The sequence below is a fragment of the Calypte anna genome, chromosome 1, assembly GCF_003957555.1.
Source record: "Calypte anna isolate BGI_N300 chromosome 1, bCalAnn1_v1.p, whole genome shotgun sequence".
NCBI classification, from domain to species: Eukaryota; Metazoa; Chordata; class Aves; order Apodiformes; family Trochilidae; genus Calypte; species Calypte anna.
In genome coordinates this window covers 178,445,065-178,466,478 of record NC_044244.1, presented here as the reverse complement: position 1 = coordinate 178,466,478, position 21,414 = coordinate 178,445,065, and the positions used below count along the sequence as shown (strand labels likewise).

The 21,414-nt window shown below is 39.2% G+C and overlaps 1 protein-coding gene across 1 annotated transcript in view; it reads right to left on the bottom strand.

The window, feature by feature from the left end:
• ATP8A2 (ATPase phospholipid transporting 8A2) overlaps positions 1-21,414 on the bottom strand; it is a 276,235-nt gene that overhangs the window by 208,520 nt on the left and 46,301 nt on the right. The window contains exons 21-23 of the mRNA XM_030458567.1: positions 20,181-20,320; positions 17,147-17,285; positions 8,369-8,433 (exon numbers count right to left, since the gene is read on the bottom strand). Of these exons, the coding sequence (XP_030314427.1) occupies positions 8,369-8,433; positions 17,147-17,285; positions 20,181-20,320 (344 nt within the window). The remainder of the gene's footprint in view (positions 1-8,368; positions 8,434-17,146; positions 17,286-20,180; positions 20,321-21,414) is intronic.

Genomic DNA, 21,414 nt, shown 5'->3' with positions numbered 1-21,414 from the left:
GACGGAAGTGACATCACACACCTTGGGCTATTTAAACCTGTGTAACTCTCAATAAACTGCCATTTGTCTCCACCACATTGGTGTCTGTGTACTTTTGGCCCGAGTGGTCTGGGTTTGACCACCGTGTCGCATTTGGACCAGGCCCCTTTGCCTTCCACGAAGGCAACATTTATGGTGCCGAAACCCGGGAAGAAGCCCACGAAGGCAACAAGGCTGACTGGAAATTTTAGCAATTTACTAGCCCCAAGACAGCAGGGGAGCATCCTAGATACCTCTCTGGAGGAGAGCTGGATGGCTGGCTAGAGCTGAGCTTGTCCACATTAATCTGTCTTCTAGAATACTAACTCTGCCTGAGATGATTTGGGCAGATGATAGCAGGGGAGAAAAATATCCCAGTTTCCTCCTGTGCAACATACAAGATGAAATCTTCAAAGTATCTAGAAGGCATTAGAAGCACAGAAGTTGCTCTCATCTTGCCAGCGGTTATGTGTACACCTAATTCACTTTAGCAGGACTGAAATACACAATAACAACCTTTGGAGCTCCTATAGTAATAGGTAACTTCGGGTTTAGTCTGAAAAGCTGACAATTACTTTACCCTCTCTCTTGGGAGTAATCAGTATGACCACTGACAAGGCACAGACATCCTTCCTTCAAAACAGCAGGAACATCAAGATTCAAAAAGAAGCACTTTGAAAGTTTCTCAGGGCTTTACAGGCACTTTCTCCTGTAGTTGTGCTCAAGATTTTGAAATACAGTATTTGTGTAAAACAACAACTTACATAACGTATATGCTGAAGTAGCAAACCTTTCCTATGGAAACAACAATGCTACACAAATCTTTGTCCTAATAAGCACAGTACAGAAGACACTATCAGAACCATATTTTTGGCTTGAAGGCAGACACAATGATAGACAAGTTACTTTTTATGGCCTCTCCTCAGGTTTTCCCCCTTTCAACAGTCCAAGTTTTCCCAATGGTTACTATAAAGTTTTAAGCAGGTCTTGCTGGGTTGCTGCCTATTTCTAGCATATGAATAAATACAGTGACCAGGTCAGAGCTCTACTACTTAGAGAGATCCAGAACAGTTTAGATGCACATTTCCCAAATAATTCTAGACAACTAGATCTATTGTTATTTAAACAACATAAATAACAGTGCCTATTAAATATCATCGTATATTTTTAAAAACTCTTTTCAGAAGTATAGGAAGGAAATACGGCCCTAAGAATAAAGGTCATTAAAGTCACTGGGTAAGTCCAGCAATATTTTCATGCTTAAGAGATTTTCTGTATAGATTATAGAACCTGCATAGTAATGCTGCCCAATAGAACAACAAAAGGAAAATACAAACACAATAACCAAGGTCTCCAGGTCATCATTTTTCATGGCTAGAACCCAAAGCCTATAAAGCTTTCTTGCAGATAATAAGATTCAGTTTGGGTAGTTAATACAGTGCCTTATGTTAACAGCTGGACTCTAAGATCTTGAAGGCCTTTTCCAACCAAGGTAATTCTACAATTCTTACTGCTGACACAAATTACACTGCGAAGTTTGTTTTTTAAGAATACTGAACAATACCATGGTAGCACAAAGAAGTTTATCCATGCTCGTGTTTAATGGCTCATTCAAACAGTGAAGCATGCAAAGAATACAGCTGAGTGAGCAGGGAAGTAAGGGAGGTCAGCTTTCTATGATTATACTTTTAGTCAGATTATCATCACACACCAACACTTATACTAGGTTATTATATACTAGGGTTCTTATACTACAGTATCTGTTGTTACTTACATATAACACAGGACTGTGACTGTCAGTTCAGGCACGAGTTCTGCAGGACACATTTCCCTACGCAGCTCCATTTTTGATTTCCCAACATAATTACTTTACAGCAAGATACTATCCACAGGGTTGGAACTGGGTGCCTCCAATTTTACCTTTATATCACTGATCAATATAACCCAGTGTGAAAACTAATTGATACAGTTCCTGGCCCTCCTTTTTAAAGCACTGAATGGGGGAAATACCCAACAACCAACAGCCACTACTCCTCTCAGCCTTTCCTGGGCCATTCTGGGTCACTCCATTTCCTTTCTTCACCTTTCACTGCTCTCACAACTCAACTTCTACGAGATGCCAATGAAAGAAATTTGTCCAGGCTAGGAGCTACACAACAGGACTCTATGGTGTTCCCAGTTTCATTAAATAAAAACTGAACTCAACAATTACACTCCAAGTAAATATCCTGCTCAAAATATTTTCACTTGAAAAGGCTTTATTAGGGAAAGGAAGGAAAAAATCAAATAAGAGCATAGGTATGCATGTAGTTAAGTCTACAAGGGATAAAAACAGATTCTTATATGCAGATTATTATGCTGAGTTCCTAGAAATCAGCTGAATTGGGCTAGGGATTAGTCTTTTCTATTCCCAGTAGTTCCCTGAAGAGAACAGAAATTATTGATTTTTCCCTCAAGTGCATGAGTTAGAAAAAAAAAAAGCTCTCAAAAACAAGCCAAGACAGCTGTTCGATCACATCTCACGTGCTGCTGCATGCCAAGGAGCAGAAGGGGGGGGGGAAAGTCACACAGGGATTGCACAAAGGGGAAAGTGTATCGATATTTGAAGGCTCCAAGCCCAGGCTGGATCTTGTAAAAATTCATTTTTTGCATTAATGGATTTCAGAGGTGGAATATATTAAATACAACACTAGAGAATTTCAGTATGAGAATCTTCTATTGATAGATTTTTGGCCAATTCAAACAGAAGTCATAATTTCTGTTACAGGTGTAACATACAAAAATACCTATTGATATGGAGTAACATTAACAAAACCCAGTTCTACATTTAAAACCATGATAAGGGATCTTGATAAAAATAGAATTACATTAGTTTGAAAGCAAGACTGATGTAACATGAATCATCAGTTCAGAAACTCTCCAATTTTGTCCTCTGGTTCTGGAAAACCACATGATCTGAGCTAAAGCATCACAGTTGCCTTCAACATGAGCCATGTCTTCATGATGTACCATGTAATCACCCATTTTCTTTACTTAAGAGACCAGCAACTATATTATCTGTGATATTTTTCTGCTCAACTGGCATGTCATGGTTCTCCATTTCTGTCTTTTTCTTTCATGTTTTGAAAGCCTCCAGTAGTTTTCATGTTTACTGAGAAAATTCCAATATTTGTCTTAGTTTATAGCTGGATTCTACAGCTAAAGTCTTCAATGCATTAAATTATTGGAAAACCTACTGATGAGGAAAATTAGCAGCAAAAATTACGAGGAATATAAAAAATAATGAGGAAAAATATAGAAATACAAGAAATAAGGAGGAAAATTAGCAGCAGAGGAAAATTAGAACATGCACCACATTTTCCAATCTTTTATTTTTAATCTACAAGTGTCTAACTAGAGCAAACTAAAAATTGATACTATATTACCTGCTGCTTTTACTAAAACCTATTCATTTATTAGTAGTGGCCTGTTAATGACTCTATTAGTCCACATTAATCAACCACAGTTATCTTTCACAGGCTATATCAATTATAAGATCTGCACTTAGCATTGAAATGCTCCAAGAATACTGATGCATGGTATGCCTGAAGGGAATTCTCATCTTTGCACAGGGGTGTTTTTAGCAACTATCACTTGCCAAACTCCAACAACAGCCATGACCCCTTACTTAGGACCTCTGCCAGAAAAATGTACAGCTGAGATTAAGTTTGTCATCTCCAGCTCTGACTTATTGAAAGTTACAGGACCAGAACAGAGATGTTCAACTTCTTATAATTGCAAATTTTTTGGTAATGTTATTTCAAAGATATAAAAGCTATAAAAAAGAAAAACATGAGAAACAGAGACACCAGTGTTTTCCATTATTTAGAACAATATTAACTCACATTTTTGGCTCATGAAGGGGAAACTCGAAGGAACCAGCTAAAATTAGAAGGTGCAGAAGATATATTGATACCTGCAGGTGGAAGCCTTCTATTGTTTCTTCCCACTCATCGTTCTCTCACCACTACTTTATCATACACACCAAGCACCACACAACATTAATTCACCAAGGTGTTTAACACCAAGTTGTGCAAAATATTTTCAGCTATCTGCAAAACAGAATACCTAAGTGTGCTATGATACCAGTATTAAATACAGCTGAGACCAAAGTCAAGGCATTCAAATCAACATGAACCATCAGCAACACTACAATTCCAATTCAATAAATTAAGAAAAAACTTCTGTGCTCTGTATTCCACAGAACTGGTGCAACTACATAACTAGAGGCTCTAAATGAAAGTTTCCTTTTTTTATCTAGGAATTTTTAAGCATGCCTGATAGAAAAGGAATATGCAATCAACTTTCTACGTTCACAGAAGTCAGGCAAAAGGAGGGAAGGGAGGGGTTTCATTCTTTGTCAACTCATATTGGAGCAGAGCTTCTTATTCTAGTCTGTCCTTAGGGTGAGCTATGGATGTCATCCACTGATGGTGTCATCCTTGACCTCTCATGCTTTATGAGCATGCCTGACTGCTCATGGAACAGATCCATCTTTACTAGCTACTATTTTGTAGAGTCAGAAAGTCTCCACCCACACACATTCTTTAAAGACAGAGATCTCCAGGATCTTAAAATGGGCTCCTACACACTCATCTCGCCAAAGTAGCTTTTGGCATTGAGACACTTGGAGACTCCAGTAATATCTTCATGTTTTACATGTGACCAATGACCCCCTCTACCATCATGGGGTCTGTCTGTCAATATAACTTTGATTGGTGTTCCTAGTGGAGACTGTTTAGATAAATCTGCCAACACTTAAACACAGTAAGAGAACAGATTGTCAATAAAAAGTTTCTCCTTATCTTAATCCCTATTATGAAGACTGATACAACCTCAAGTCTTCCTTAGCAGTTCAATCCCTTCAGCTTGTAAGTTTATGACCTTGTCTGTTTTTTCTTAATCTCCACCCTTTTCCTCATTTGTACTACAGCCATCTAAGCAGGAGATGTGGCTGTTCATTCCAGTCCTCCCATCCCCCCCACCTCATAAAACTTCAGCCTGAAACTGGGCAATGGATTTAAGATTCAGCATGTAAGCAGGTAGAAAGGTGTCACCTTTTCCCTTTCACACCCTTCCTTTGATGGGGAAAGAAACATTTAGCTCCTAACTTAATTAATGAATTTCTTTCCACAGGGGTACTGCCTAGCACATCAAGTGAAGTTTTTGGCACTGTACAGTATTTGCAAAGCTGGCATATTGGAAAAGTGAGAAGAGGTGCTTTGGTCAATGACATTTTCTCCCAGTTCAGTTCCCATATTAAGTTACCTGTTCTTCATACCTCCTGGCTAAAGTTTGGATGGAATATATAAAACCATGAAGTGCATATGCTAACTACAGAAAGAAATTAAATAAGCTTTCAGATATTTAAAAATAGGAGATTCCCTCAACTGTTTCTTGGAGCACAGTAGCTCCCGTCTTTCAGAGTTTTCTGTACCCTGTATTCCTTAGCTCTTTATTCAGTTTCATTTATTTCTGGCAGCCATTTTTGCTTCTGTAGATCTGTACTACAGTAAAAATGAGGACAGGTTTCGCTTTGTTACAATCAGTTTTATATTTAGTGGATATACTGAAGCAGGGGTTGTCAACTTAAGCTGTCAAATAGGCAGGTGACCCTCTGAAAGGGTCTCAAAAGGGGGGAGTAAGAAGACTGTTGGCACACCTTCCCTAAAACCCACATACCCAGCCTTTCAACTGCAAGCAGACCAAGCTGAAGAGAGATGGTCTCATGAGTTCTTGCTAGAGCAGAACTTTTAAAACATCACATAGGATCTACTGAATCAAAACCAGGTGTCACAGGTCCCAATTTTCTCATGTTTCAAGAGAATCATTAGAGACTTGTCTAAAAAGCAGAAAGATCTAATAAAACTTGAGAAATGTCAAGTGCATAGATAAAAGTTTGCTAACTGCTCTTTCTATCCTAAAACAATTAAATACATACCAAGTTCTAAAAATAAAATGCAGAAGCCTTTTTGGAACCTAAAAATCCTACAGTAATGTATCTAAGTATATTTCTTTTTACAGCTACATGATTATGTATTTCAGTGAGTCTATGTCAGTGTTATAAACAAGATGAGACTGCAGTCACACCCATTAACCAGAGTTGGTTCTATGCACAGGTGAGGGGCAACAGCTGTTCTTCCTGTTGATGATGGGAAGGGAGAGAAAAAAAAATATCTAAGAACATTTTTATAACTCTTTTGCTTAAGAACAGCCTTCTACCCAGAAAAGGTAAGTTCATGTTGGCCTCAAGTCCTGGAATCATTCTACCTACAGTGCTGTTTGACATTTAAAGGAAAACCCTATGGTTTGAAGTGCTCACCATTAGCAAATATGCAGTACGCCACTTCATGGTTCTTCATGCCCTCTCATGGTTCTTTCTGCCAATTAACAGAAGTCACAATTTAAAAGCAAGTGCTGAAACTGTCAGGTACTACTCAGCACCTTCTGTATTAACTACAGAGGTGCCTAAAAATCTTACTGTGTCACTGTATTCAAAACCAGAATTAACAAAAGGCAAGTTTAACATAGCTTGAAGACTATTTTGTCTGATTTCCAGATGTTTCTAAGTACCAAGCAATGTTAGATCCATTTTCTTGCACTGATCTATCCAGAACTTCTGTCTCACCTCCAGTTTGTACTTGACTTGCTTTAGACATAGAAAACCTTTAGTATTTATGAACAGACATCCTAAAAGGCATGTTGTTTGTTTCTGGAAAAGTTAGGAGAACTACTTTTAGTTCAGACTGAAAAAAGAACATTACTACCAGGCTCAAAAAACTTGAGAGCTTCAGAATGTGTAAAAAATTCTTTAAAATTACACCAGAGCACAACAATCTCTCTTCTTTTGGGTCAAGTTCTCAATACATTCAGAAAGAAAAAAACCAAAAACATGACACACACACAAATTTTTCTTATTCCTATTCTCTAACCAACTGATCTTCCTGCCCCAGAAGAAGAGCTGCACATTTCCTGCATCCTTCAAGTCAAGAGGTCCCATGGCAGAAAGCTCATCAAAAGCACAGCATTTTGATGCCACAAAAAGGAAACAGTTCCCTTAAATGGGAACCATGCACAAGTGGAAAAATGGGAGTTATCTGAGCATACAAGTCCTCAGCAAGGTATTCAGATAGTTACTTGAAATAATTTATAACTACATTAATGCTATGTAGATGGAAGTATAAGGATTTGAAAAAAAATTAAAAGGAAGTCTTATCTCCCTAGAGTTACCTGAACAAGGTTCTAACTATGCAAAAACACAAACAACTTCTGCAAGAGTACATGGTCTTCATGGGTAGAGAGTGACAAAGCTCCCATCAGAGTGCATTATGTTGTACAAAAACTAGCAATCCAGCCTCTGAAGGCAGGTCTTCTCCCTTTGGATTCACTGGGACCTCCAGTGTTCTGGAGAGACAGAATTCTAGTGCCTGAGATGCTAGAACCACACACAAAAGGACTTCAGTCTCAGCTGAAAGCCCCGTCAAGGTTACTGTAAACTAAATCACATAGATGCAACTGGAAAATAACCCTTACCAAGTAATTACTTTGCCACAATAGTATTCCCCTCTTCCATCAATGTTCAGATAACCAGTAACTCCTTTGATACAAAAGATAAAGACTTTGCATCTCCCAGCCAGTCAACCAGGATAAACTGCCAACTTTAAACACTAGTATCAGCTGCTGACCACTTGAGAACTGCCCTCTGCCCTACAAATATGTCTAAAAAGCAATTAGAAGTTCAAATTATTTTAGATGCTGATATTGATGCTGAAACAGGCAAATGGGAAAAATATATTTTGGGAAGATTCATGTACAAGTGTGTGACTTGTCTAGTTAATTTCTGCACATACCTGAGAAGCATGGCAAAGACTTGCAGACAATTTCTGATCCAATTTTTAGGTCACATTATAAACCTGTACTTAGGCAAGCTCACAAATGTGATTTTTTCAGGCATAGGTTTGGTTACAGTTGTTCTATGCAATGATCAAGATACTTCATTATGCTGAAATGAGTTTTAGCCTGGTTTTCTTTTCTTTCTTCAGACACATTACTCCTAAATCTATACTTTAAGACCTAACTGTATTCCTGACAGCACACTGCACGTTTCACCAGCTAATCTCTTGAGACTTCAGTTCAATCTCTCCAGCTTGCAACCAGAGATTTCAAGAATACATTTTGCACAACCCAACCTTGTTTCAGCATGAATTTTCTATCCTGCTAACCCTAATGGCGAGAGAAATAAAACTGAACTACTTCCCTTGGTTTTAACACCACCTTCTGTCAAAAATTACACCAAAATCGGGTTACTTACATCTAGTGAGTCTTTGTTGATAGAGATGACAGACATATTCTGTGAAATGAGTTTGCAGGAGTACCCTGGCAAGAGAAAAAAAACCCAAAGCTTTAGTTTTTGCAAGAATACTTAAGGTTTAACTATGCCTTAAGATCAGCATCTATAAGTCAGGTTCCAATTTACTTTTTAGCAGTTATTTCTATCAGACAGGCTACATTGATGTATAAGACACACTCCAACTTGACAATTTTACTAGCAACAAAGGCTGCATGTTAACTGCATTTCCAAATACGTCACTGGAGATGTTTTAACCAAAGAAAGCACCATATGAACTAGATGCAGTAAATACAGGCTATAGTCCTATAGGAAAAGTACATATTTCTACACCTGAGCTTCTTTTTTGCAATATACATGAAGGCTGAACTGCCTTCAACACATTATATGAACAGATATGAACTCATATTTCTAGTTATTCCACGTGTCTGGAAGCACAAATAATTAATCTGTTGGTGCTACCCAGTTCCCTTAGCCCACGTTTGATTTACATGAGCATTTCTTTAAATTCAGAGCTTAGGTCCCAAGTTTCACCATAAAAAAAAAATATTTATATAATGACACACATCAAGCCCCCACCAAGTCATCCAACAGGCACCAAGTAATTGCACTAGATCATTCTTAATGTAGGACTGGAGCATGAAAGAACACAAGCAAGTTGCCATTGTCTGAAGCAGTACTTGGATGTTCCATACATTTACCAGGACACCAAAATTCAAAGCAAAAATTAAGACAGAAAAAAAGCCTCTGATTTTTTAATAGTGAAAAAGCCAGTGACTGAAGTACCACTCAACACCACTGAAGTGGCAGCTCCTCTGCCACACAGTTGTCACTGACATGAGACAGTCATATACAGGATACATACACTTGGCATTTACAAAATGAAGTCTAATTCAGGGTGATTCACGGCAAGAGAAGAATGCAAACATTCATCAGACTGATGCCAACACATAAACCTAAAGAGCACACTTAAGTTATCTTAGGATTGGCATAGCCATGTAGCTTGATAAAACAGCAGAGGATTAACTTGTTTGAAGCTGAAGTCTTTTAGTGATGAACTAAGTTATACTGGAAAAGGAATTACAGTAGTATTCATTCATATTTCTGCTGTGCTTTTGTATAGAAATTAATCTCAACAGGTTTAAGAAATCGCTGCCATAAAATGAGATTCAAGGAAGTCTTTCACTTTTCTTAAATGGAGCCTGGAATAACATCCCAGTGACTGATGAACCACTTGCAAGACTGAAAGGTTGAAAAGCAGCACAGCAAAGTCAATATAAAAAGATTTAGCATCCTTCTTCCTATCTTACAACAGCAAGAGAACAGAGGAATGAGCTCATTTTTTGTGGGATTCCTGGCTCCTTAGGAAGGCCATAGTGGCTCATCAATTGCAATGCAAATTATTTCCTCAGGCTACAGAATTTTTATAACTGGTCTAGTTTGAGAGGTATAATCCAGGCCCACCATGCCTGCATGACTTCTGTCATGAAAGCAAATCCCTCATCTTCTTTTGTGGAAGGCATGCCTTTATCACACAGCAGGCACTTTCAGGCAGCAGTTTTGATTACCTGCAAAAGTTTTTCTGTTTTCACAGCTATGTGGAATATGGATATCAGGTACAACCTCGCTGATACATCTTCATCTTATTTATCATAAAATAATTTGGGTTGGAACATCCCCCCAAAGATCGTCTAGTCCAACCTCCCTGCCATAAGCAGGGAAAGCTTTAAAGAACAATGAGATTGAACTTGCACACAAGTCATTAACACAAGTTTTAATAAAAGGATGAAACACAATCTTTAAAAGTGCAGCCTACAACATAAAAGCTTTGCAGATAACCTCTGATACTGTCTGTGAATAAGTCTTAGGTGGTAGTACAGAACTCAGGAATTAAGCTTCAACACGTGTCGGCAAAACACCAGTTAAAGAAAAAGTCAGTTTGCCATTTTTTAAAAGTTAGTCCCAGGCTGAAGAACCACTTCAATTTTTACTGAGGAAAAAGATTTTCACAAACGTAGCACCCTCTTCCATGCCAGGGTTATTCCTCCCCCAGGGAACAGCAAAAGCCTTGTGCAGTAGGCTGTTACAAATTCAGTAGAACTAATTCACATGGATTTCCTTGTAGCATTTGATTGGAACAGCAGCTGCAATAGCAAGCTGCAATTTCTAAACCACTGATTACTGTTTCATTTCACCTCTTTCAAAAATGAGCAAGATGCCACTTGACAAGTGGAGCTGGAAAAAGAAAAACTGAAAGAAAAAAAAGTTGCTCTGCTGTGCATCTTGGAAGTCATGAAGACAGAAGAACTATCCTGCAACTGAGGTAATTTTGTGTCTTTTCATCACATTAAAGAAGATCAAGATTGGCATAGGAGGATATAAGTCAAGCCTAACAGCAGTTTATAAGAAATCTATACAATAGGTACGATTTCAGGATTACCACATGTTAATTCAGCACTATTATAAAGCTGAGCAACATGCAACTAAGAGCACAAGTGACACAGATAGCTGTATTTTAAAGTTTTATAATAGTTACTACTGGCAGTACTAGCATGGCAAGCAAAAATATTCTAGGATCAAGGCATATTTTTGTCAGTGCTTCTGAGCAGAATGACATCAACTGCTGGTTCAAAGCCAGGTATAAAATGTCAATCCACACCTGTAAGTTGATATCTAGCTCTAATTTAAAAATCTGACTAAAAGTCCATGAAGCAGATGAATTGGGTACTTCTGGGACTTATTTCCCTTGAAGTGCCCTGGGAGAAAGATTGCTTGAACCAGAGTTCAAGATCATAGCCCACAGGCACATTCACACTGCAGGCATACAGAATGCAGCATCTGAGGTAAGAATGATTACCCTCTGCATTTAGAGAGGGCACATATCCCCTGCTCAAACTTTACACATGGCACTGTGTAAGGCAAGCATTTACACAAGCAAGCATGCTGGCACTGTGTCCAGCTCTGGAGCCCCCAACACAAGAAGGACAAGGAACTGCTGGAGCAAGTCCAGAGGAGGGCCACAAAGATGATCAGAGGGCTGGAGCACATCCCCTATAAAGACAGACTGAGAGCTGGGGTTTTCCTGCCTGGAGGATAAGAAGGCTTTGAGGTGGTCTTGTAGAGCATCCTTGCACTATCTGAGGGGGGGCCTACAGGAAAGCTGGGGAGGGACATTCTGTAAGTACATGTAGCAACAGGATGAGGGGTAACAGTTTTAAACAGGAAAAGGGTAGATTTTTGAGATATTAGGAAGAAATTATTTATTAGGAGAGTGGGGGTGGCTAGACAATGGAATGGGTTGCACAGGGAGGCTGTGAAAGTGCTCAAGTCCAGGTTAGATGGGGCTTGGAGCAATGTGGTCTATAGGGAGGTGTCTCTGCCCATGGCAGGGGGGTGGAACTAATGGTCTAATAATTGCAGTTCAGACTGGGATACACTTGGCTAGAGGGCAACCTTGTGGAGAGGGACCTGAGGAGTCTTGGTGGACAACAGGCTCAACATTGTGGGAAAACAGTCTGCGGAGGCTTAAGGATTCCATGTACACATCAGTATGATTGTATGAAATCGTTTATTAACAACTTGCACTCACTTATATAGAGAAGTCTTGTTTACACCATCTTATCATGCAGGTGGCTTTGTATTCCAATTACACAAAACATTCTCACGGAACCACCTTCTCACATAATTATTTTCCTCTTCTGTTGCCAATTAAGTTCTCTTTCCCATTAGTTCATTCTCAGAAAACCTCTAACTAAGCCTCAATAACCATTAACCCAATGTGCCCTAAATTGAAGTAAGTCAGGATTGCTCACAACCTGTATATTTCTGAACTGCTTCCCCAACACAACATGAACAAGTAGTGTGCAGCAGCTGCAAAGAAAGCCAACAAGATGTTGGGTTGCATCGAGGGCATCACCAGCAGAGACAAAGAAGTCACCATCCCACTCTACTCAGTGCTTGTCAGACTGCACCTGGAGTATTGTGTCCAGTTCTGGGCCCTGATGCACAAAAAGGATGCAGACAGGCTGGAGAGGGTCCAGAGAAGAGCCATGAGGATGATTAGAGGAAAGCAGCAGAAAATTGGGTCTGTTCAGCCTTGAGAAAAAAAGGCTTGGGGGACTTAGTGCAATGTTCCAGTACTCAAAAGGGTGGCTACAAAGAAGATGGAGACTCTCTACTTACAAGGAGTCACATGGACAAGACAAAGGGCAATGGGCACAAGTTGCTCCTGGGGAGATTCATACTGAACACAAGAGGAAAATTTTTCACTCTGAGGACAGCCAGACATTGGAGTGGTCTCCCAGGGGAACTGGTGGATTCCCCCACTTAAGAAAATTTTAAGTCTAAGTTCAATAGAGTGCTGAGAGATATATTAATAATATTAGACGGGTTGGACTAGATTATTCTTGACATGTTTTCCAACCTGGCATTCTATGATTCTGTGATCTTTAAAGTCATAGAATCCTCACCCAACCCATTCTGTGACTGTAAAGCAGTTCTCAACATGGGAATCCAAACTGTAGGTAAGAACACAGCTTAACTGCAGGAATTAATTCCTGCACTACATTCCCATTCCTACAAAAACATTTGTTACTAAGGAAGCTATTAACTGAAAATACATCAGTTCTGATTGTTTGGGCACCTGCTGAGCACAAAGATGGTGGTAAAAAGAAAACTACCATGCAGGTTTTTGCCTCGCTGAAAGGCTTATATGATCCATAGTCTGCAGACTGTTTTACAAAATGGATGAAGGGCACTGTGTTAACCCTTCTAGAGATGCTTACAGACACTAAGGACAGTTTCAGCTGGTAAAAGCTGAAAAACATGTCATGTTCAAAGATGTTTCTCAGTCTGGAACTCCTGTTTTCCATAGGCAGAGAGTTCAAATGATTGAACAGTATTAAAGCTTATCAAGAACACCCTCCTCACTTGCAGGACTAGTGTCTGGCACATGGCTGAGTTGCAGGCATGCAACCACCCCACAGCAAAGTCAGTCATTACTCTTCAGAAAAGTCAAGAATACAATTGAGAGACAACACAAATTCAAGGCCAAATAATCAAGAAAGCTGGAAAAACTAAAGTACTCCAACTCCTTGGGGCAACCTCCAAGAGCTCAAATATCCCTCAATACATATTCATACAGCAAGCAAGAGTCCATAACCATGACCTCCTTATACAGTAAGACAGTGAAAATACTTTCTATTCCCCAGATAGCATGTTTATACCTGAAACAAAGCATATATGTGGATCAAGTTTTATATTTATTGTTTATTACAGTTTTAATGGATTACACATAAAAGCTAGAAGGGTGCCATACTTTTGCATTTTCAAGCAAACGCGAACATGAAGCTAATTAGGTTCCAGAGTTTTACTACCAAATTGTAGACTTGAAGTGATAATTTAGACGTTGTAAGGGAGACATTTCTTCTTTTTAATCTACTACTGTACTAAAAAAAAAAAATTAAAAAAAAATCCACAAACCACAGTTGTAGAGGCAAGCTGGAAGTTAGTCTCCTTCACAGTCTTCAGCTAAGAAATTGCTGTAAAGCTCATGTACTCATATTCAAGGCTAGCTGCTGGCAGTTAATATTTCATCTCGTTTCAAGTATTAATGCCAAAATCTCACTACTTTTCCATCTGTCAAAAGATGATGGCTCCCTCCTCTCAAGTTGACTACTGCTTTTAAAGAAAGCAAAATCTACAGACAGCAATTCATGCCATGCTACCTGCATTTATATAAATTGTCTACTTAACCATCCACCTTATTTCTGCTACAACTCTTACCAGTTCAGCAAACTATTTCATTTTTTGGTACCAAACTTTGATATACGAAGATACATGAAAGTTGATAGAATTTTGTACGCAATCAAGAATTTTATTCAGTCAACCAGACTACATTTTGAAATTCTACTAAACCAACCAAAGCAGAAAAAAATAAGAAAAAAATCCCCAGCAAATGACTGAAGTTCTGCTAAACATAATGGAAGTTATAGAGCATCATAGTCCTGCTAAGAGGAACCTGAAATACAACCACACCCATCTATATATAAAAGGCTTCATTACTCACATTTAGTCAGAAAATCATGAAGTCAACATGAGCTTGTGAAAGCTGTAGCAATAGCTCCTTCAACAGAAGCCATCCTATACTGTTAAGGAACCTCTTAACCTACACCTGTACATCTATACTGCCTAACCTGCAAATCTGAATGCAATTGTGGATGGAACTTCAGAGGCACACCTGTGACACCAGAGACAGTGGGGATAAGCAGAATGGTCTAGACTTAAGAAACAAGGTCTAAGTCTAACTTAGGTATGTGACATGTCAGATCAGAGTGCTACTGTCTCTTTCCACCTCTGGGCAGGTTTACCACTTACAATTAGAAAATTCACCAAAAAGAATACAAAAGCATCAAGACACTATATTACCAAGGAAGGCATATTTGGGAGATAAAATGATGGATACAGAAGTGGAAGGCTGTAAGAGATGAACCCCAGGTGACTGTACTATGAGCCTGAACACAAGCTGGAAGGCAAGGGGAGGGGCCCCTTGTCTTGAATGTCCATAAAGCCTCATCTTGTGCCCATGTCATGGAGAAGTATCTATGTCTCAACCACTCCAGGAGCTCCAGTGACTGGGACCTATAAATAGGGACACATATAAGCCTCAGATAGAGACTCTGCATTTAACACCCCGCTGCTGGCAGGTCTGATGCTGATCCAGGACTAGTGATCTCTCTCTTCTTCTCTATTTCTCATTCCCTAATCGCAAAGTTAAATAACACCAGGCCCACCCTCATTTTCTGTAAAGCCATATAGCTTAAATGTGTGCATTTGTGGAAGTGCCAACGTTTAGAGCATGTGCCCCATGGAAATCTCAACTGACAAAACACAGGAGATATATTTTCATGTTGTTGTTGATGTCTATGCACTATATTCCTATTGAAGTTAATGTTTGTATTCTGACCTCAAGTGTTATCTCACCTTAGTCCACAGAGAATATTGAGTCACTCCCTGCCACCCCCAACTTCCCCAGCAGGTGGGACATGACAAGGGTCACATACTTGTATCAGAATCTGTTCCTTTACAAGTCTTTACTGGGAGAGGGGCTATCCAGGTCTTAACTGAGTAGTAGATTACTAGTGTGTGAAGGAGTATGGCATGATGGGCCCATAAGCAGAGCTCATACATGAGCACTTCAAGCACAGCAGCATTCTGTGACAGCACAAAATATTGCTGCCCAGGTTATCAACCTTGCAAGCATCTGCAGTGAGGAAAAAATGCTGAAGGACCTGAGTTTTGAGTACTTGCTAGACCTACTGGTGTGGCATATCAAATGCAAGACTAGCAGAATAACAGAAGTGCTGCACAGCACAACACAGGATTGAAGATTACAATGTGTGCCTCCAGTTCAGCCCAGCCTTACAGTAAAATCTTTGTATCTGACTCATTACAATAGGGTTTGGTATATGAAAAGTATTTGATAAAAAGAGACATGACCTAAAAGAAAACAATGTTTAAGGCCTGCATGTATTAAACCTAAATTGACAGCACTAAAAACTCTCCAGTTTTATGTCATGAAAACAGGTAGTCAGATAAATAACTACATCCTAAGTAGATTCCCATTCCGTTACATCAGCACCCAAGAACACTTGCATTTAAGGGACTCGAGCACAGGCCCTATGAGGAGAGGCTGAGAGAGCTGGGGCTGTTCAGCCTGAAGAAGAGGAGGCTCAGGGGAGACCTCATTGCTGTCTACAACTTCCTGAAAGGAGGCTGTAGCGAGGTGGGAACTGGACTCTTTTCACAGATGACCTTCAACAAGACAAGAGGACACAGTCTTAAGTTGTGCCAGGGGAGGTTTAGGTTAGATATTAGAAAGAATTTCTTCACGGAGCGGGTGATTAGGCATTGGAATGGACTGCCCGGTGAGGTGGTAGATTCTCCGTCCCTGGAGACATTTAAAAAAAGACTGGATGTGGCACTCAGTGCCATGGTCTAGCAACTGCTCCGGTGGGTCAAGGGTTGGACTAGATGATCTCTGAGGTCCCTTCCAACCCGGCTAATTCTATGATTCTATGATTTTGTTCACATACTGCAAGGTATTTTTTTGCATTACATACACCATAGTTTTAAATTAAGATGTATCAAATTTAGATCTATCAACAAATCTGAGAAAAATATATCCATATTGCACCTTGATGAAACAACTAAACTATCCATACACTCAACAGCAGCAGTTCACTTCTACAAACAGCAGAACCCTGTTATTCGAGCATACACCTACTTTCACAGACAAGGTTTGCAAGAAATTGAGCTGTATGCTTTGTACTACCATAGGTCTCATCATCTCAAGCTCCACTGAAGTCCAGAAGAGGCAGTCAGTAACAAAAAAATCGGTAGAAGAGTTTAATAAAATACACAGGATAACTAAAATAGCACAGACCAGTTGAATCCTCCAGTTTCCATCAGAATGTAGTTACCTATATTGACAGCATACAAGAATTGTCCTTAACCCAGAGCAGAAGTGTCCCCCTTTGCCTTCAAAAAAGGCAGAATGTAGCCTGACACTCAGAGCAAAGACTTCACTCCAAACTTCCCCTTCTCCAAAGTGAAAGTTACCACATGCTTGTCTGTTACCAAGGAACCACTCTGTAGATCTGGTTTTCTTAACCCCACAAAACAGACATGATTTGTATCCTGCCAAGTATCAGACAAATCCACAGTAACCAGAACAATGCATACCTATATTGACAGCTGTTTCCTGTTTGTCCCCTGTCAGAATCCAGATCTTAATTTCTGCCTTTATTAGTGTGGCTATTGTTTCTGGAACACCCGCTTGCAGGCGGTCTTCAATGGCTGTAGCTCCAAGAAGCAGTAAATCCTGGAAAACAGAATTTGAAGGATTGCTGTATTAAGATAAACCTCCATTTGGAGCACAGTCAAAAAGGACTTCATAGACAGTATGTTGTGCCTCATTGCTAATACAGCGTTTTGACAAGCAGTATATACTACAGTAGGTTTCTGGTGTGGCTATTCTACTTCCTCTGCATGCAATTTCAAGAGGTATAGAATAGAACCAAGTGTTTCTGATCAGAAATATGGCAGTGTTTCAAACGCAATTAACGGAAGTTACAGAACTCTAAAGCCAGCCTACGGATGAACATAGTGAATGAATAGTGAACTATTCTAGAGTATTCACTAATCACCATAGCAACGTGATGAGTGGTCACAGTTTATATATTTCTTAAGCTCACAAGTCACCTGGCATCACATAATTTAAACTAGTTTCCCTCCCATAAAATGTCCATATAGACTGGATACAATCACTCAAAATAAAAATTATTGCAGCTATTTATGGATTTAATCACTACATTTGTGTAATACAAGTGGTATGACCATTAATCAATCCAAGCATCTCTAGTCTACATGCAGATGTCTGCCAGAAAACCATGTCTCAGAACAAATCTAATACTTCAGAGTTAGCCATGTTCATTCTAAAGCAATTACTTCAAAAGACTTGGCCGTGGTACAAAAAAAAGTCAGGCAGACAAAAATACCTAAGAAATAAACCTTATCAAAAGGCAAAATCTTCTCAGTGGATTTTTACTTTAGGACTTTAATGATTGTTTAGACTTGCAAAATCGTTCAATTTGAGAGAAATTAATACAAATTCACTTTAGTTATACTATAAAATTTCAGGAATTGCTCAGAAAGAGCAACAGCTTGTACACTTTGTACAAACAACAATAATTCAAAACAAGTATAAACAGATGGGGTGAACAGAAGTAGTTAGGAAAGCTGGGGTTGTTGAGCATGAAGATGGTAAGGGCTCAAAGGAACACTGTGGCCTTTCTGTAAGGGGCTTATACAAACGATAGAGAAACACTGTTTATCGAGATGAAGAAAGGGCTGTGGTGACAATGAGGAACAATTTTAAACTTAAAGAAAGTAAATTTAGATTGGACATGAAGGAGTTTTTGACACTGAGGGTGTCAAGACACTGGAACAGGTGGCCCAAAGAAGCTGTGGATGCCTCATGACTGAAGAGTTCAAGACAAGGCTGGATGGAGCTTCTAGCAGTCCTGTCTAGAAATGTCCCTACCTGTGGCCTTTAGAGGTCCTTTCAAACCCAAAGCATTTTATGATTATACAAAGAGGGCATCAGAGCAGCTTCTGTTTGTATGCATCCATGCATGCATGAACAGAAGGGGAAGTCTTTACCCAGGCAGGTGTGTAGGCTGAGCATTAGTTCCACGTCATGACAAGGCTTAAGTTGTTGCAAGTTATTTAGCTGGCAAAAGGTAGTAGAGTCCACTCAAACTATTTGTTTTAGTATCCTATAGCCTCCTGACGAAATATTAGCTAAAAACATTGGAAGGCTACAAATGCAATACAAATGTTCAACTGCAGTTTGTCTTCTATTCACAAAAACAGTTGTTAAGTGGTTAAAATGACAGCAGTGGCTGAGCTGCACAAATATGGGAGCTATTGCATCCCAGAGAATTTAACCTGGGAAACAACATTAAAAGTTAATTTAAGTTTCAAGTGCAATTCCCTGATCATTGGTGCAACCAGCAAGCAAACATCAGAGGAACAGTCAATATTTCCTACCAATATGGCTCTAAATCAAAAAATTCCAGTTGTACAACGCACTCATGGGTCCCCTTTTTTCAAAATATTAAAATAGTGAGAAGAGGCAGAAAGTAGGTGGTCAGAAATTACCAAAGGTTTGGGTACACACTTGAAGTACAAAAAATGAAGTAATGTTCATTTTTCATCTCAGTGAAAACAGAAGAGTATGAAAGCACAGTGTAGGAAGCAGAAAGGTGAAAGGAGCTAGGAGCTATGCAAACCTACAGAATTAAGGATTAGAAAACCACACTGCTGCTGACCAACCAACACAAAAGATGACTTTAGAGATTAGTTTGAAAAGAGAGACCAAATCTTCAGTTACAGGTTGTAGAGAAGCTATTACCCTATGAGCACCAATCCAAGTCTCAATCTCCTTCTGTCTTCTGCCCCAACTAATTTAAATAACCAACAATGCTCCAAAACTTAATTTGCATTGGTAATATTTTAAACACTAAATTGAAGTTCAAAGGGGGTTTTGAAGAAACCACACAATAAAATTATAGCAAAATCACTGGAGCAAGGGGAAAGAACATGAACAAGTGTAGGTGAGAAGCATGACTACCAGAATTTCAGAAAACCATAGGATCAGCAGGTACCAAAGAAACACTGGCCCCTAGTGTTGACGTTTTAATATTTCATTCAGTGTGGGATCAAAGTTTCAAACTCGTTCTCTAATATCTACTTTCAGCTTCCAGAACTGTGGATTCCACAATTTGCATGGAAAGAAGAGTTTCATCTTTTTTCAGTCCATGCAACTATAGATCTTTGTGACCTCTTAATTGTCTGCAGTGCCTACCAGCAGCCTTCAGAAAATCAGAACTGTGAGTGCTGTATCAAAAGCAACAAATTTCTCTTCATACACTAGCACGTGCAAACTTGATGCAACACAATTTTATACGTTATCTTTACACCAACCTTACACAAGACAGAAAAATAAATATAATGTAAATAGCAATCTTTAGAAATAAATTTGTCTCAGCTTTACAAATTAAAACTTGAGAGGTCCATGCACAGAACAGGCTGCCAACTAGGAATACCTTTTCAGTTTCTCATGGATGAAATAAACAGTCTGGTTTGCTGTATAAAGCCTAAGGACAGGTGTAAGGGAATCTGCACCTCCTAATCAAAAAAGCACACATCTTACTTTTTCAATAATCTCATAGCATTCCTCCAGCTTCTGAGTTCTGTCTTTCAGACTTGTACTAGTTTCATTGTAGACATTCAACCACTCTCTATAAGAATTTTCTGACAGGTCTGCATAAGCAATGCACAAAGTCCTCAGACCTATAAAAGAGAAGACAACCATTACACACAATAAAATTACACTGACAATCAGCAAATGATTAACACCCTAATGAGTGCTAAATTCTAACCCTCTCACAGGAGCCAACAGGAACTTTAAAAGCACACTTAAACTCTGGATTCCAGAAACCCCACACACACATTTGGCTTTTCACAAATATAAGAGTCTGGCTCATTTAGGTTGCTAATGTCAGTGCAAATCAAGACAGCCTAATAGCTTCTACATGATTTGCAGTACTGCAGTCTAGCAGCACCAAATCAACAAAAGGGTCATCTTTAATATTTTTCGTTCAAATATGAAATCAAGCTTGGCTTTCATGTAGTTTTAAAAAGATCAAATTAAACAAAAAACTGGCTACATACTGCAATTGGAAGTACTACTTAGTCAAACATATTGCGCAGCCCACGTTTCCTTTTAGAAGGGCTGTTTTCTCCTTCAGTGTGTGCACATAGCTCAGATTAATAATGAGAGTTACACATGCACAAAAGAGAATGGGGCCCATAAAGTATGAAAACCATTTTATTAGACCACTGACAAAAATTAACATACAGAAGTAATGCTTTTTTTTTTTTTCTGGCATGAGTCCTGTGCCATAAAACACAGAAGTTCAGTTACTGAGAATGTGGGAGTCAGCAAAAAAAAAAAATTTTAAAAGCTCAATTAAATTTTCAGATTTAGGACAAAAAACACTGGTTCATGGTTTTACTGTAGTGCAAATATTATCTGCTACTATGGAAGAAGGGAAAAAAGCCAAGTCCTTCCCTGTGAATGGAGATGTTGCATCAAAGATATTACAGACCATTCCAAATCATCTTTGACAGCTCAGTCTTCCAGGTTTCTTAGCACATTCAGGCCATCATTCTGCTTCATAAAGCCAAGGATTTTGTCATGTGACTACACCAGCAAAACCACCTCTGACTCCCATGTTATGAAGCTGTTTGGAGTGATGGAACTGGGGCCCTATCCCTTCAAGGTTGCCACACAGAACCTCATCTTCTCCTGAATCTGTTGTGCTCTACTGAAAGCAAACAGTAGCAGGGCATGAACTGCCTTAGGCTTAAAGTTATGCTAGAGT